This window comes from Monodon monoceros, unplaced genomic scaffold (genome assembly GCF_005190385.1).
Source record: "Monodon monoceros isolate NGI ecotype Baffin Bay Population unplaced genomic scaffold, NGI_Narwhal_1 Super_Scaffold_3, whole genome shotgun sequence".
NCBI lineage: Eukaryota > Metazoa > Chordata > Mammalia > Artiodactyla > Monodontidae > Monodon > Monodon monoceros.
The window spans coordinates 52,087,118-52,103,197 of record NW_021703780.1 but is presented as its reverse complement, the minus strand read 5'-3'; the positions used below and the strand labels follow the sequence as shown (position 1 = coordinate 52,103,197).

General features: G+C 35.7%; 1 protein-coding gene across 8 annotated transcripts in view; it reads left to right on the top strand.

Annotated features, from left to right (window-relative positions):
• CLASP2 (cytoplasmic linker associated protein 2) overlaps positions 1-16,080 on the top strand; it is a 177,705-nt gene that overhangs the window by 14,260 nt on the left and 147,365 nt on the right. For 7 of the 8 annotated variants that reach the window (XM_029241792.1, XM_029241789.1, XM_029241791.1 and 4 more), the window contains exons 2-6: positions 471-549; positions 6,371-6,474; positions 8,770-8,861; positions 10,074-10,149; positions 11,683-11,780. In XM_029241792.1, coding sequence (XP_029097625.1) covers positions 471-549; positions 6,371-6,474; positions 8,770-8,861; positions 10,074-10,149; positions 11,683-11,780 — 449 coding nt within the window. Of the gene's footprint in view, positions 1-470; positions 550-6,370; positions 6,475-8,769; positions 8,862-10,073; positions 10,150-11,682; positions 11,781-16,080 lie in introns of those variants that run through there. The other variant, XM_029241794.1, reaches the window with a different exon arrangement.

The window sequence follows — 16,080 nt, the reverse complement described above, 5'->3', positions numbered from 1 at the left end:
ATATTTTGCCAAATATGCTATATCACTATCTTCCTGCATTTGCGCGTCATCATCATTATTATTATTTTTGAACCATTTGAGAATAGGGTGCCTTACCCTCATGACTGTTCACCCTGAATATTTCAATCTCCTTATTTTTTAAAAAACTTGGTAATATATGAAGATCTTTATGTCAGCAGTTACATACTGATATTAAAATATGCATCAGTGGGCTTCCCTGGTGGCGCAGTGGTTGAGAGTCCGCCTCCTGATGCAGGGGACACGGGTTCGTGCCCCGGTCCGGGAAGATCCCACATGCCGCGGAGCGGCTAGGCCCGTGAGCCATGGCTGCTGAGCCTGCGCGTCCGGAGCCTGTGCTCCGCAAGGGGAGAGGCCACAACAGTGAGAGGCCCGTGTACGGCAAAAAATAAAAAATAAAATAAAATATGCATCAATAATTTGTATTCATTAAAATTTCTTTCAATCTGTAGGTGTCATTAATGGGATTGGAAATTTTAAGTGCCTTCGTGGACAGATTATCAACACGATTTAAGTCCTATGTAGCAATGGGTAAGTTAACTTTATTTAAAAATTATTGTAGGGTTTGACATACTTTTTTCTCATAATTTTTAACAGAATTAGTTCTTTGTAAATGCAAAAATGTAATTTTATACAACCCAGAGATCTGCCACTTAGCATTTTAATTTGCCGAACATAAAAGATTTTAAGCCTATTTAAATAAATATGTTCCTTTTAAGACAAAAACAAAGGCAAAAAACTTACCGAATATACTGCTAATAGATTTTTACTTTGTATTTTCAAATTTTTAACTTATCTTTTACTTTTTTGTAACATATTAATAATTTATAATATAATTCGCAGCACCACTTTTCACTTATCTATGGTGAAGGACCAGTTTTTTCATTGCTCGTCTACTGCAGACCAATATTTTGTAAAATACAATACAAATAAATTACAGCAAAATGAAATGAAGAAAATACAAGGCTCAGTTTTTTATTGGTAGATTCAACAAATGTATAATTTGCTTTGGTCAGATTGTTTCCAAACCTTGTTTTAGAAAAACTTACAATTTCTTTACCACAAGTAGTTTGTAGACTGGTCCTGGGCTGCTGGCTGTACTTTGAGCAGCACTTACTTACAGTGTGTTTGCAGTCCAGAACGATGTGCTAGTATAAAGCTCTTTGTATAGTAGTTAGATTGCAAAGTTGGCTTTGACTTATCTTTTAAACCTAAGTGACCTTTGTGTGCCTTTTGGAGTGCTTCAGTGAGTGGATTTGGTCCTATTATATAGAAATATATTTAGGGGTAACCTCAGATGTTTGTGATTTCTTCTATGGGTTAAGTTAATGCCTCATAATGTATCATCACCCTTATTTTCAAATTATCTTTGGTCAGCTTCATGTTCGGTATGCCACTAAATTCTGCCAATTTCTTCCTTTATTTTTATTGTCTATCCTTTCAGCAGAAGCATCTTAGTGACTTTCTCTATCTCTATTATTTCCTTTTTAATCAATACCTGGTTCCAATTCAATCTTTGTATGAATATCTTCTGAAAAGATGATTTTTAAGCTGTCAGTCTCCTGCTTAAAATCCTATGATAGATGTTAAAAACTGTGCTTTGCAAACATGTGTTACTTGCTTATGTATTCTCTTAATGTATTTTGAATCATTGTTAGTAAAAATTCATATTTGTAGCTGTCTTGAAAAATTGGCCAGTGTGGCAACCCTGCTCTTCCATTTCCACGTGTAAATAAAGGCAGAAGCTCTGTCGTAGCTTCCTTTTTGTCTGGGTCATGAGCTTTCCAATCCATAAGTCCCTCCCATCTCCTCTTGTTTCCTCATAACTGAGAATTTCAGTTATAATACACAGAGGTTGGAATACTGCAGTTCTTAGGTCTGGTTCATTTTTGGCATTTCTGGTACCTCCCTGACTGTAGGCACCTCTGTTTGTCACCCCTGCCCTGGAGTACCTCCCTATTATTAGTTGTTACAGACAATATTTTAGACTTGAGAGTAATTCTAGGTATCACGTATCTCACTTATTTTTCAGACACAAGGAGGGCCAGATGGGGTTTGATATACCTACTGACTGCTCATATTGAGGCAGTAGGAGTATTAGGACCAGAACCCTAGTTTGCTGCCTCCCAGGACTGTCCTGTTTTCAAAACTTATTTCTGTTTTTCTGTCCTTGGTGTTTCAGTTCTCTCAGCGTGTATGGCTCTTCTCCACCTCAGCAGCCTTATTTATTTGTGATTGTCAGTAAATACTCTCCACTGTCAAAAACTTGCTCACTCTTGTTAGTTCTGGCTTAGCTTGTTTATGCCTCTGCTGTGCTGTTATTTCTTTTTGAAATCCTCTCTTCTTCTCCATGGTCCTTCCTTTCTGGGGTTTTTTTGGATTTTTTTTTTTTTTTTTTATGGCTGTGTTGTGACTTCTTTGCTGTGTGCAGGCTTTCTCTAGTTGTGGCAAGTGGAGGCTACTCTTTGTTGCAGTGCACTGGCTTCTCATCGTGGTGGCTTCTCTTGTTGCAGAACACAGGCTGTAGGTGCGAGGGCTCAGTAGTTGTGGCTCGTGGGCTCTAGAGCGTAGGCTCAGTAGTTGTGGTGCATGGGTTTAGTTGCTCCGCAGCATGTGGGATATTCCCAAACCAGGCCTTGAACCCATGTCCCCTGCATTAGCAGGTGGATTCTCAACCACTGCACCACCAGGGAAGCCCCCTTCCTTTCTGTTTTAACGATTTACTTCTGATTTCAATATCTGGGAGGTTTGCAGATTAATCTTACCATATACTGAATTTTTTTTTACTTCATGATTCTTATACCTGTAAATATTAATAAATTGCATTAAGTTGTTTTTGTTGGTTAGTGTTTTCTGTATGTTTCCCACATATCTACATATTCTCATATGTATAACTTTATCTTTTAATCTCCTAACTCTTTCTGGTTATCCGTGTGCATTTACTGTTAGTATTGTTTTCATTTTGAACCCTAAGTGTTCATTATTTTTCTTAGTGAAACCTGAACTTGTTACTACTTGAGAGTCAGTGTGATATAATAGGAAAATTTCATCCCAGTTTTGCTACCATTTATTGAATGCCCACTTTTTATCCATTTACTGGGCTTCTCTACTTTACATATATGAAAGATAATCCTCAAATAATTATTTCTAATTTGTATGACAGCTCTACAAGAGAGGCTACAGTATATCTGTGTGCTCTTAAAGAGATATAGTACTAGACTAAGAATCCCAGAGTTAGCTTTCTTGTTTTACTCCATCATAGATCTTAGCCAAACCATTTTAGGAGCCTTTCCGTAAAAGGAGGGAATTGAATTAAGTTATGTGCTGAAGGGTTTTTTTGATAATGTAACCTTAGATATATGTAACTTGATGTGGTGATATTGTTTTCCTTTTGGTACACTTAGTTTATTTATTATCATTACAGATATTTTTTATCTTTTTACATTAAAAGTGAAGTTTTAGGAAAATTGAGGTTCATGTTCAGTTATAGACAAAGTACCAAAAAAGTATGGACTCTATTAATGTAATTCTTTAATGTATTTACATTTTCTCTTGTGACTACATGTACTGTGGAAAAATTTGATGTTCAAACCAAAAAAAAAAAAAATACAATTTACATTTAACACTGATCACCAACCAAGTTTGGTTTTTTTTTTTTTTGCCGTACCACGCAGCTTGAGGGATCTTAGTTCCCTGACCAGGGATTAAACCTGCGCCCTAGGCAGTGAAAGCATAGAGTCCTAACCACTGGACCACCAACCCTGGTTTTATGATTCCCCCAAGCCTGGTTTTATGACAACAGTAAAGGATTTCATATTTTACAAATCTTAAACAGATAGTTTTAGTCCAAAATGGTTTTGTAGAAAGGGTATTAGAACAGTCAGGATGCCTGGTCATCAGCTCTGCATCTTGTACAATGGTTTGCATCTTGTACAATGCTAAGAGAATAAAATATGCTAACACCTGTGCTTCAGATTTCTTCCGTGTTTTCACTGTCCAAATTCCAGTCTATGATAGATGTATTTGTTTGTTTAACAAGTTCTTTTTGAGAGTTTACAGAGTGAAAAGCTCTGTTTTGTATTCCCAATAATTATTGATTGCATGTTCATTATCTACAGATCTTTAAGGAATAGTGCTAACACTTCTGAATGGTTATTATGGGTTTGGCCACAGGTGCTTTTTACCAGTTTTACTTATTCTCTCACTAGCTGTGTGAGGTATAGACCTGGATCCCTCCTTATTTTACAGACAAAGAAACTTTGAAGTTAAGAGAAGTTTACTATCTTGCATAATTAAATAACCAGTAGAGCTAGAAATAAATCTTGTTCTGTTTGACTCCAAGAGTTTATATGTTAAAAAGGAAAAAAATTATGAAATTTTTTGTTTAATTTAATAGCTGTAAATCTTAAGTTTATGTAGTGTGAGGTTTTTTGTTTTAGTTGTTTATGTTTTACAAATTTTAGTTTTTAAATTGAAGTGAGCCCCGTTTGGGCCAAAAAAAATTTTTTTTTTTTTTTTGGCTGTGCCGCACGGCATGCGGGATCTGAGTTCCCCAACCAGGGATTGAACCCGTGCCCCCTGCAGTGGAAGCACGGAGTCTTAACCACTGGACCACCAGAGAAGTCCCTTTATTTTGTTTTGTAGTTAAACTCTACCTCTCAGGAATGAAGTGTCTATTTTTTTTTTCATTATTGTTATGTGGTTGTTAATACACACACACACACACACACACACACACACAACACCTCAGTCACAAATAAATGGAAGTAGTTATAACTGTAGCCTAACACTGTGTAGATTACTTAAATCCTGATTTCACTATTTGCTACTTGTGTGACCTTGGTCAAAGTATTTAATCACTCTGGGCCTTCTCTATCAAACGGGCCTACTCTGTTTCATAGGATTGTTATGAGGATTAAGTGAGATAATTCAGTGCTTAGTACATAATAATATCTAACATTTACTAGTGTTTAGTATTGTCTTCTGTCTGTCAGAAGCTATCAGAATGAGTCCCACCTGTAGATATAGGTGAATTTCTCTAGTGTTAACAATGCATCTGAGCAAAATGAGAAGGATTTATATTGTTTCAACTGACAGATACTTCAGTTGCCTCATGATTAGGCTTATGATTTTTATGACAAGCACTTTGTTTTCTTACACAATCATTTCCTTGATTAAGCTTAGATTTTTGGATGATCTTTCCATTTTGTATGGTTGGCTTCTCGCTTGAATCATTTTCTTCCAGAAGGATGTGTTCCTTCTTTCCTTAAATGTTGTTGATTATTATATCAGTTCTGGTGGTTATGTTATAGACAATGTTAACATTGCAGCATTCATTTGCATTACATTACATACACATTTAATTATATGTGTCTATAAATAAACTAGAGACACATTGAATGCTTACCCAGTGTCCTTCACTCTCTGAGTTGTTTACATACATTTCAGTAATCTTCTGAGGTGAGTACTGCTGCACATATTTATGGGTTGAGGAGATAAAGACAAAAAGATTAAATAGTTTGGTCACACACCTAGTAATACTACAGAGTGGTAGTGGTAATTTAAGGGATTACAAAAAGATAATTTTGACTATGAGATGTTTTTGCCCTATGGGCTGACTTTAGAAACTATAACCTCAGTTCTAGCCCCCCTCCCGTTTCCTTCCCCCCACACCTAATAGATGTGATTTCTTTGTGGTGCTTTGTTGATTTATAGTTACAGCAACCTGTTTCATGAAAACTCTCTAAGAATGGACTCTAACCTGCCTTTCCTGCCTCCTTTCATGGAATAGTGTCAAAGTCTTGGACATAATAGAGAAAGACCTCAGTCCCATGGACCCGTGCTTTGTTTTTGTCATTTGAGTAATATGTTGTACATATAGAATAATACGTATCAAGCATGTACAATTTAAAGAATAACTATAAAACCAACACCTGCCTGTGCCCAGGTCAGAGAACTAGAGCTCTGCCAGTTCCTTATATGCTCCCTCTGCATTTCCTGATGACACCTCCCACCCTCTACCAGAGATGACTGCTGTCATGACCTTTGTGATAATCACTCCCTTGTTGGTCTGTAGAACTTAACTGTCTATATGTATCTCTAAACAGAATAATATTAAGTTTTGCCTGTTTTTTGAACATTATTATTATAAGTGGATGTCATACTCTGTATTCTTTTGAAACTTGCTTCTCATTTATTTTTGATTGTATTCGTGAGTAAAGAACTTGAAACAGTTTGCTTACCTCATAACTTTTCATTTATGGAAATAATTGATGTTTGTAATTTTGTAAAATACAGTTTATAATGGAGATGAATTATAAATATTTATTCTTTTCCCCCTTAATTTCTCTAGTTATTGTAGCTTTAATAGACAGAATGGGAGATGCCAAAGACAAGGTTCGAGATGAAGCTCAGACTCTGATACTGAAGTTAATGGATCAAGTAGCACCACCTATGGTAGGCCTACATTTTAGAATTCAGATTTTGCTAATTAATGATTAAATAACAGTAAAGATAGATGGTAATCACTGCAAGTCAGTAAAACCCCAGGGACATAAAAGCTAAAATTTTAAACAGTAAATTATTGCTAATGCTTTAAAGAAGTTGAAATTTAAGATAAAGTGTCAATATTTAACTTTTTGATTTTTTGCTTTCCTTTTTCTTACTTTTCTTTTAATGCTTTTTCAAAAAGCTAACTCATAGATTTAAGTGATTTGACAATGTACTGATTATACTGTTTGTTAGGATTTTCTGGTTTTTGCTACCTACAAATAATACAATGTTCAGTGAGAAAGCTTATTTTGAGAACTACTGAATATTATATGAATTTCTGCAACTCTTACTGAAACAAGGAGAAAATTTCTTATTTTAACAGATGGCTACTAATTATATAAGGCATATATTAGATGACGGTGACCTGTGTTTTATGAATATGGTAGAAAAAAATTGCCCTTACGGACGTATTTTGAAAGAGGAGTAAAAATAAATTGACACGTAAACAAAGATTTAAAGAGTAGCTCATGCCGGGGGCTTCCCTGGTGGCGCAGTGGTTGAGAATCTGCCTGCCAAGGCAGGGGACACGGGTTCGAGCCCTGATCCAGGAGGATCCCATATGCCGTGAAACACCTAAGCCCGTGCGCCACAACTACTGAGCCCATGTGCCACAACTACTGAAGCCCGCATGCCTAGAGCCCGTGCTCTGCAACAAGAGAAACCACCGCAATGAGAAGCCTGTGCACCACGACAAAGAGTAGCCCCCGCTCGCCACAACTAGAGAAAGCCCTTGCGCAGCAATGAAGACCCAATGAAGCCAAAAATAAATAAATTTATTAAAAAAAAATAAAAGAGTAGCTCATGTTAAGTGGGAAAAAAACCAGAATTTACAAAATAATAGTGATACTAATTGTTATCATTTAAAATACAGTTTAAGAATTGTATTACGTATGTTTTATAAAAAATCCAAATAGTAGTGAAAGTAAACTTCCTCAGAGTTTTTATACCATAGAGTATAAAGATATATATATAATCCTTATAATTTGATGGGTATTCTTTGACACTTGCTTAGCAGTTCAAATTTTAACTTGTTTTTGACATGCTGTTATTATGAGTGCTGTAAAGAGCATCCTTGTACATGTGTCTTTGGACATAAATGTAATTATAGAACAGAGTTACAGAGACAGTGTTGCTGGATCAGGTTATTCACATTTAAGACTTTTTGGGTAAACTTCCAAGTTACCCTCCACAAAGTTTGGCAGAGGGAAATAATATTAGTAGAACTGAATATAGAGTCCAGGGAGAATAGAGTTCAGGAGTAGGGATTTGTGTGTATGTGTGAGAGTATGTGTGTATGTACACATTAGTTTAGTAAATGGTAAGGGTGGTGTTTCTTAAATGTGGAGAAAGGATTGATTGGGACAATTGGCTATACGTTTAGAAAAACAAAGTTGAATTCCTTCTTATAACAAACCCGTATAATTGTTTTGGATTGTTTGTATAGGTTTATCTATGCTTTTTCAAAAAAAAAAAGATTATAGTGGGTAGCAATAGAATGATTATGTTTCTGTATTTGGATCCAGTGTTAAAAGGAAAAAACCCCTGAATTATAAAATGCTGAAAAAGCCTGTTCCATGTGACAGTCTGTACTAGTTGCTAGGCAACACTGGACCTTTTAAATGCTTACAATATTACTAGGCTTATAATGGTAACATTGTTATTGAAGGTTTCTAAAGTTTAGAAGAAATTATATGTCCTTGGAAATTTTAAGGTTTTTAAATGTTGGACACAGTTTTTCTGAGAATAATTGAAATCTAAAGTGAAAGATATAAAATAAAAATTGAAAATGTGATTAAGATATTTAAAAATGGGTGAGAGGGCTTCCCTGGTGGCGCAGTGGTTGAAAGTCCGCCTGCTGATGCAGGGGACGTGGGTTCGTGCCCTGGTCCGGGAAGATCCCACATGCCGTGGAGCGGCTGGGCCCGTGAGCCATGGCCGCTGAGCCTGTGCGTCCGGAGCCTGTGCTCTGCAACGGGAGGGGCCACAACAGTGAGAGGCCCGCGTACTGCAAAAAAAAAAAAAAAAAAAAAAAAGGGTGAGAGCAGCATCAGTGCAAATTTGGCTTAGAAAAACTTGTAGAGAAATCTGTGGGAAAATTTAGCTACCAATAAGGTTGGTAGTAAAGTTGGGAATAGATAAAAGATTATAACATGAGTAATTTAATTTTTTGTTATACATGTTTACTTTTCTTTCAAATAGTACATTTGGGAACAGTTGGCTTCTGGTTTTAAGCACAAGAATTTTCGATCTCGAGAAGGCGTGTGTCTGTGTCTTATTGAAACATTAAACATGTAAGTTTTATGATTACTGGAGTATATTTTTCATTTTTCTAAAAAAGAAAAAGCAAAATCCATTTCACAAAGCTCAAGGAAAGCTATGGAAATAACAAATTTTAAATAGTTATTAATTTATCTCTGGCACCAGAGTTTTTCTATTTGATAGCTTTATCTGTTAATTTTTTTGTATATATGTTGTTATCTTTCATGTTGTTAATTTAAAATTATTAGTCATTGATAAGAAGAGTTTCTTTTTTTCTCTTTAGTATGTTAATAGTTGCCAACCAAGTAGATGGTCATATAACAAATACGCTGATATAACTTAGGATCTACCTCTGTTCTGGACCCAGTTTGGAATTTTTTTAAACTCAGTGGTATTTCAACAATTGTAGCCATTTTCCCCAGCCCGCTTTTGCCAATTGGCCCTAGGTTTTCTAGAGCAGTGCAGGTGGTTACCAAAATCATAGACTGAATAAGACTCCCCCAGGTAACCAGACAGTGAAGCTGACAGCAGTGTGCAGAGCTCTGACAGCATAAATGCCACAGAGCTCAGAACTCCAGCCTGAAGAAATTGTAAACTAGGGCTTTTGTTCTCTTTCTGGATGATTTTTTCAAGTTCTCTGCAACAAGATAGGTAATATATAGTAGCTTTCAACTTTTTTTGTAGTGTTACTTCCTTTTCTCTAACTATACCTTCATTTTATTTTCTTTTACTCCTCTATGGTCCTTTCTGCCATCTAGAGCTTGTAAGTGCATTCAGCCTGCACAACTTTCATGGTTTTTGGCTGTCTTCTCATTTGCTTTCAACCAATGACCTCATCAAAATATTAATAAGCATAAATAAAGATCTTTTAATTTACTTATTGTACTGGAATGCAAATTTGTTTGAGACCCAGAGTCTAAAAAACCAGTATTTTAATGCAAAAGCTCAAATTTTCTAAGTGATTGATAGGTTGCTAGGTTTAAGAGTGCCATTGGTTGAACATTTTGCTCTGTTGGATCATGTGTTGACAGTTTTCATTGTCAGTCATGATTATTCAATTTTACATATCTCACATTGTTTAGAATTAGGTTTTGCTTGTGTCTCATATCCTTCATGTTTTAATGATGTGTGCCCGTGCTCTCCACCGTATTTGTCTTATCGAGACAGATAAAAGTATAAGGATATTTTGTTTACTGTTTGATTAAAACCAAATTCTCTTTATTTTTTTTTCAAATTATATTTAGTTTTGGGGCTCAGCCACTAGTCCTCAGCAAGTTGGTACCACATTTGTGTATCCTATTTGGAGATTCCAACAGTCAGGTAAAATTTTATCTACATTTAAGCACTGACTAATTTTTTAGCCACCTCTTGTTTTCTAATGCTCTTGTTCCATTTTTAAAAAGAAGAGAGAGGGTGGAGGGGGGTGGTAAAATCAAGATTCCACTTCATTTTTTTCTTTTAAAGTCTACCACATTTAGTTTTTAAGAACACATTATATTCACAAGCGTAGCTTAAGTTTGTTAGCTGTTTGGCTAGTATTAAGGATAGATGGGACTTAAAGGATAGTTCTTGAGTTTGAAAGATTGAGTAACAAAGAACCTGAATTTCCTTCTCTAGTCCTCCTATAAGCTAGTTGTGAGGGCAGATTTTCAGCTTCCTTTTCATTCCTGCATAACAACTTTTGCAACAGTCATAACCCTGTTTGTGCCAGTGGTATATCACTTGTTGGAAATTTCATTCCCTGAGCTTCAAATACTATAGGCATAAATAGGGGTGTGTTCTGGATCTTGTTTTTTGTGGTGGAGTTGAATCTTGGCTGTAACCCTTTTGGCACAGCTTGGGCATTTGGAATGACCCTGGATATTTCCTTGCTTTTAGGCCCTAGCTGCGCCTCTAGAGGTTTGTAGAGAGTTCTACTGTCTCTTCGTTTGCCCTTCGACAGTGAGCTATGCAAAGGAACTAAAAGCTGTCTTCCACATTCCCGTCTTTAGGCCACATTTATTTTTTCTTTTAATTGTGGTAAAATATTCACAATATAAAATATACCATTTCAGCCTTTCTTAAGTGTACAGTTCATTGGCAGTAAGTACACTGACATTGTTGTGCAGCTGTCACCACCACCCATTCCAGAACTTCTTCATCTTCCCAAGCTGAAACTCTCTACCCATTAAACAATAACTCCTCATTTCCCCCAGTCCTTCAGCTCTTGGTGGCCACGTTTTACTTTCTCTCCAAATGAATTTGACTACTCATAAACGTGGAACCATACAATATTTGTCCTTTTGTATCTGGCATATTTCACTTAGCATAATGTCTTCACAGTTCATCCATGTTGTAGCATGTGTCACAATTTCCTTCCATTCCTGTTTAAGGCTGAATAATATACCATTGTCTGTATATACCACATCTTGTTTATCCATTCATCCATGGGTAGACATTTGGGTTGTTTCCACCTTTTGGCTATTGTGAATAATGATGCTGTGAACATTGGTGTATCTGTTTGCGTTCAGGCCACATTCTTGAAAGGCAGTTTTATTCTATGAAAATATGTTAACCACGATAATGATTTGTAGTCATATAGTTATTATCAGTTCTTTATACAATATTATTACAAATAGAAGATTTTTTAAAAGCCACATTTATTTGCATGTTTCTTAGATTTCTGTAAAACTTTTACAAGGTTTCTTGGCAGGTCGTCTTGGTTTTTGTTAATGACCTGCCATAATCTCCCAGGGGTTTAGAGGCATTAAAACCAACTTGGAGCTTCAAGTTGGTCTGTGAATTTAATGTTACCTTGAGGTGAAGTATTTTATTGTCTCATGTAAGTTTTTAAAGTTCTGAATTATTTGGCAGGTTAGAGATGCTGCAGTATTGGCTGTGGTGGAGATTTATAGACATGTGGGAGAGAAAGTGAGAGTGGACCTTTATAAGAGAGGAATTCCCCTTGCTAGGTAAGTCTTGCTAAATTTATTATTTTGCCAATGGTTTTAAAGGTTTTAATTTCATGTGCTTATTTAAAATAGGTTCAATTTTCTGGAATGCTTTAATATTCAAAAGTTATAAAAGGACATATAGGTTATTACTGTTTAAAAAATTCTTAAGATTCTATACTGTTCTAGACAGGATAGTATAATGAACCTCATGTACCTATTATCCATCTTCAATAACTAACTTGTGGACAGTTTTGTTTGTTACACCCTTACCTACTTACTCTTGTCCTGTATTATTTTCAAGCAAATCCAACTCATAACATTTCATCTGTAATTATTCAATATATTTTTAATTTTATTTTTTAATTTTTTTTCACTGAAGTATAGTTGATTTACAGTGTTTCAGGTTTACAGCAAAGTGATTTAGTTTATATGCATATATATACATATATATAATCTTTTTCAGATTCTGTGCCATTATAGGTTATTACAAGATATTGAATATAATTCCCTGTGCTATACAGTAGGTCCTTTTTGTTATTCAACATATTTCTAAAGGGAAAAAAATTTTTTTTTCCAATCACAACCACAATGCAATCATCACACCTTACATTTTTTTGCAAATAATTCTGTAATATCAAATATCCAGTTAGGGTTCAAATTTTCATAAATGTCATAATGTTTTATAAATGTTGTATATATATATATTTTTTTTTTTCTTTTTTTTTTTGCGGTACGCGGGCCTCTCACTGTTGTGGCCTCTTCCGTTGCGAAGCAACAGGCTCCGGACGCGCAGGCTCAGCAGCCGTGGCTCACGGGCCCAGCCGCTCCGCGGCATGTGGGATCTTCCCGGACCGGGGCACGAACCCACGTCCCCTGCATCGGCAGGCGGACTCTCAACCACTGCGCCACCAGGGAAGCCCTATATATATGTTTTAACAGTTTGTTTGAATCAGTATACAAATAAAGTCCAACAATTAGTTGTTATGTATTAGAAGCCTGTTTAAATCTTTGTGTACCTCCAAGTACTTTTTTCCTTGTGTTTTATTTGTTGAATAAGTTGGGTAGTTTATCCTGAAAAGTTTCCCATATCCTGGATATTACTAATTCTTTTCCTGTGGTGTGGTTTAATGTGTTCTTCTGTCTTTATATCCTGTAAATTGGTAGTTGGATCTATAGACTTGATCAGATTTTCGGTGAGGGGTGGCAGGAGGAGCAAGACTACTTCATAGGTGGTGGTGTGTTCTGTTTACATAAGTCTCATCAGATCTGGCTGCCTCTCTTACCATGTAGATTATTTCCAGTATGAATTATATTTTAGGTAATAAGGTCATCTAAAAAATAAGCATTTTGTTTACTTATTCATTTGCTTTCTACTTCCAGGGTTAACAAAAATTTTATTTGAATAAATTCTGTATCATTTTATGAAAGAAATGGTATTAGCATATATTGACATATTTTGTGTGAGTGTATGTATATATGTTATATTATATATTTTTAAATTTATATTGAGATTATTTTTTTTAAGTATTTAGAATTTTTATTCAGTTTTGACATTCATACAGAATAGTGCATAAATTGTAAGTATGCAGCTCTGTAAGTTATCACAAAGTGAATACACACATGTATCTCCCACACAGGTGAAGAAGGAGAACATTACAACATTCCAGAATCCTCCCCAAATCTTTCTTAATCCTTGTCTTTTCTGTCCTTCCCAGAAGTAACCATAATCCTGACTCTATCACCATACGTTAGTTTTGCCTCTGTTTGAATTTTATATAAATGGAATCATATAGTGTATACTTTTTGTGTCTTTCTTCTTTCAGTTAACATTATCTCTTTAAGATTCATTTGGGTTGTTGGATCGAGCTATAGTTGTTCATTTTCATTGCCTTACAGTTCTCCTTTGTATGAGTAGGTCATACTTTATGAATCCATACTGTTGACGGACTTCTGAGTTGTTTTCATTTTGTAGCATTTATGAATTAATGTTGTTAGAAACATTCTTATGCATGTCTTTTGGTATACTTACGTATTTGTTCTCTTGGAATATATTTGAATGGAAGTGCTGGGCCATAGGGTATGTTTACCTTTAGTTGATATTCACAGACAGTTTTCCAGAGTGGCTGGAATATTGGATGATTTCATTTATATGAAATGGCCAGATATGGCAAATCTATAGAAAAGAAGTTAGATTAATGGTTGTGTAGGACTGAGGAAATTGGGAGGAATGGGGAGTGACTGCTCATGGGTACAGGGTTGTTTTTTGGGATGATGATGACATTCTGAAATTGATTGTGTACATCTCTGGCTTTATATTAAAAACCATTGAATTGTGCACTTTAAAGGGGTGAATTATATGGTATGAGTTTTATCTCAATAATTGGCTGTTATAAAGAAAGATAAGTTCTGAGATACCTAATTACCTCTTTCATATTGTACTTGAGATTTATTATTATGACTCTAAACTTAAATATGGACTTTGGATAGAGTTGCTTTTCCAGTTTTATCCTAGTGCTTTACTGTTCTCTATCCTTATCCTGAATCAGAACCTTCCAGAGCTTTACAGGCCTCTGTTGTTTGGCCTCGTAAGTTGTGTTTTAGATATTCCAGCCTCTGTTGTATTTGCCATCTGTTGAATTTCCTAAATTCTTTTTCTTCCTGAATTACTTAAAAGATCCCAGTCTCTTCTTTCTACTCTTACACTGTTCCTTTCCTCCTTTTCCATCAGATTATATGTGTAATGATCCTCCATTATGAATAAGCTTGTTTTTCTAAATAGCTGTATTATTATTTTATAATAGCTTTTTATTTCTTTTTCCTTTCTTTCTCCCTGTTACTGTTATATTTGCCTGATCTTTCAGTTGACCCCTCTTCCCATTAATGCTGCCTGTATCTACATTCCTTGCTGTATATTTTATCTGTCCCACCTCAATTCCTTACCAACCCTCTTTTCTCTCAGAGCTTCCAGCCCTGAGTTTCCTACTCCCTTTTTGCTACTGAATAGCTGAGTGTTAATTTCATGCTTCTTAACATCTTGTTCTGCCTTTTTTCCCAGAGAGCTTTCCTAAATCCTCTCCTTTCTGTTTCTGGGCTGTCTGGTCTTCATTCTGAAGTCCCATCTTCCAATTCCAGTTTTCCCTCCCCTGTCTCATCTTGTCCATCTAGTCTCTGGGCAGCCTGTCTAGTGTCTGCTCAATTCTCTGGAAGGTAACTTACTTTGTAGGATGAAGGGACCTGTGTCTTTTGACTGCAGTGCTTTCAGATGTGTGAATATTTGTTGAATTTAATGGGGGTAAGAGCTGAAGTTAAGGTTTAGAAATCCCATTATAATGAATTCCTAGAAGGTTTTCAACTAAAAAAAATTTTTTTAGACCAAACAGTATTTTCAACCTCAATTTACAAGTAAAAAATGACAGGATGTGGACCAAGGCTTAACTAAGGTTTTAGAAGTGAAATCATGACAGAACCATTGATGTGAGAAAAACATTTGGCAATTAAAGACTTAACCCAAATCTCTAAGTCATAATTTAAGAATCATAGTGGGACTTACCTGGTGGCACAGTGGTTAAGGATCTGCCTGCCACTGCAGGGGACACAGGTTCGAGCCCTGGTCCAGGAAGATCCCACGTGCCATGGAGCAATTAATCCCATGTGCCACAACTACTGAGCCTGCGCTCTAGAGCCCACGTGCCACAACTGCTGAAGCCCGCGTGCCTAGAGCCCATGCTCCACAACAAGAGAAGCCACTGCAATGAGAAGCCTGTGCACCGCAACAAAGAGTAGCCCCAGCTCGCCGCACCTAGAGAAAGCCCGCGTGCAGCAACAAAGACCTAATGCAGCCATAAATAAATAAATAAATTTAAGAAAAAAGAATAAATCATAGCATGATATAATATTGGAAAGTAAAAATTAGTGCTGTCAGCATGATCCCATGATCATGGTCTGAAAAAAATTTATATATAAATATAAAACATCGGAAAGCATGCAGTTAAATAAGTTCTCTGGATGGTGGGATTGTGGTTTTTTTCTTTGTTCCTATTTATATTTCCTAATTTTCTTCTATAATGAGTATACATTGCTTTTGTAATAAGAAACACTTTTTTTAAAGAAGTGATAGTAGAAGTGTATTATTCTGAATATAAAATCAGAAGTGCTAATAGAATTGCTGTTGAATTAAAATAGGTTAACAGGAAAAACATCAGATTATCAGTCATATCAGCATCACTTTAATTTCTGACATATTTCATTGTTTTTATGTTTGCCTTAAGTTTCCTTAGCATGATTTTTATGTAATTTTTAAAAATGTCTTGGTTACTGA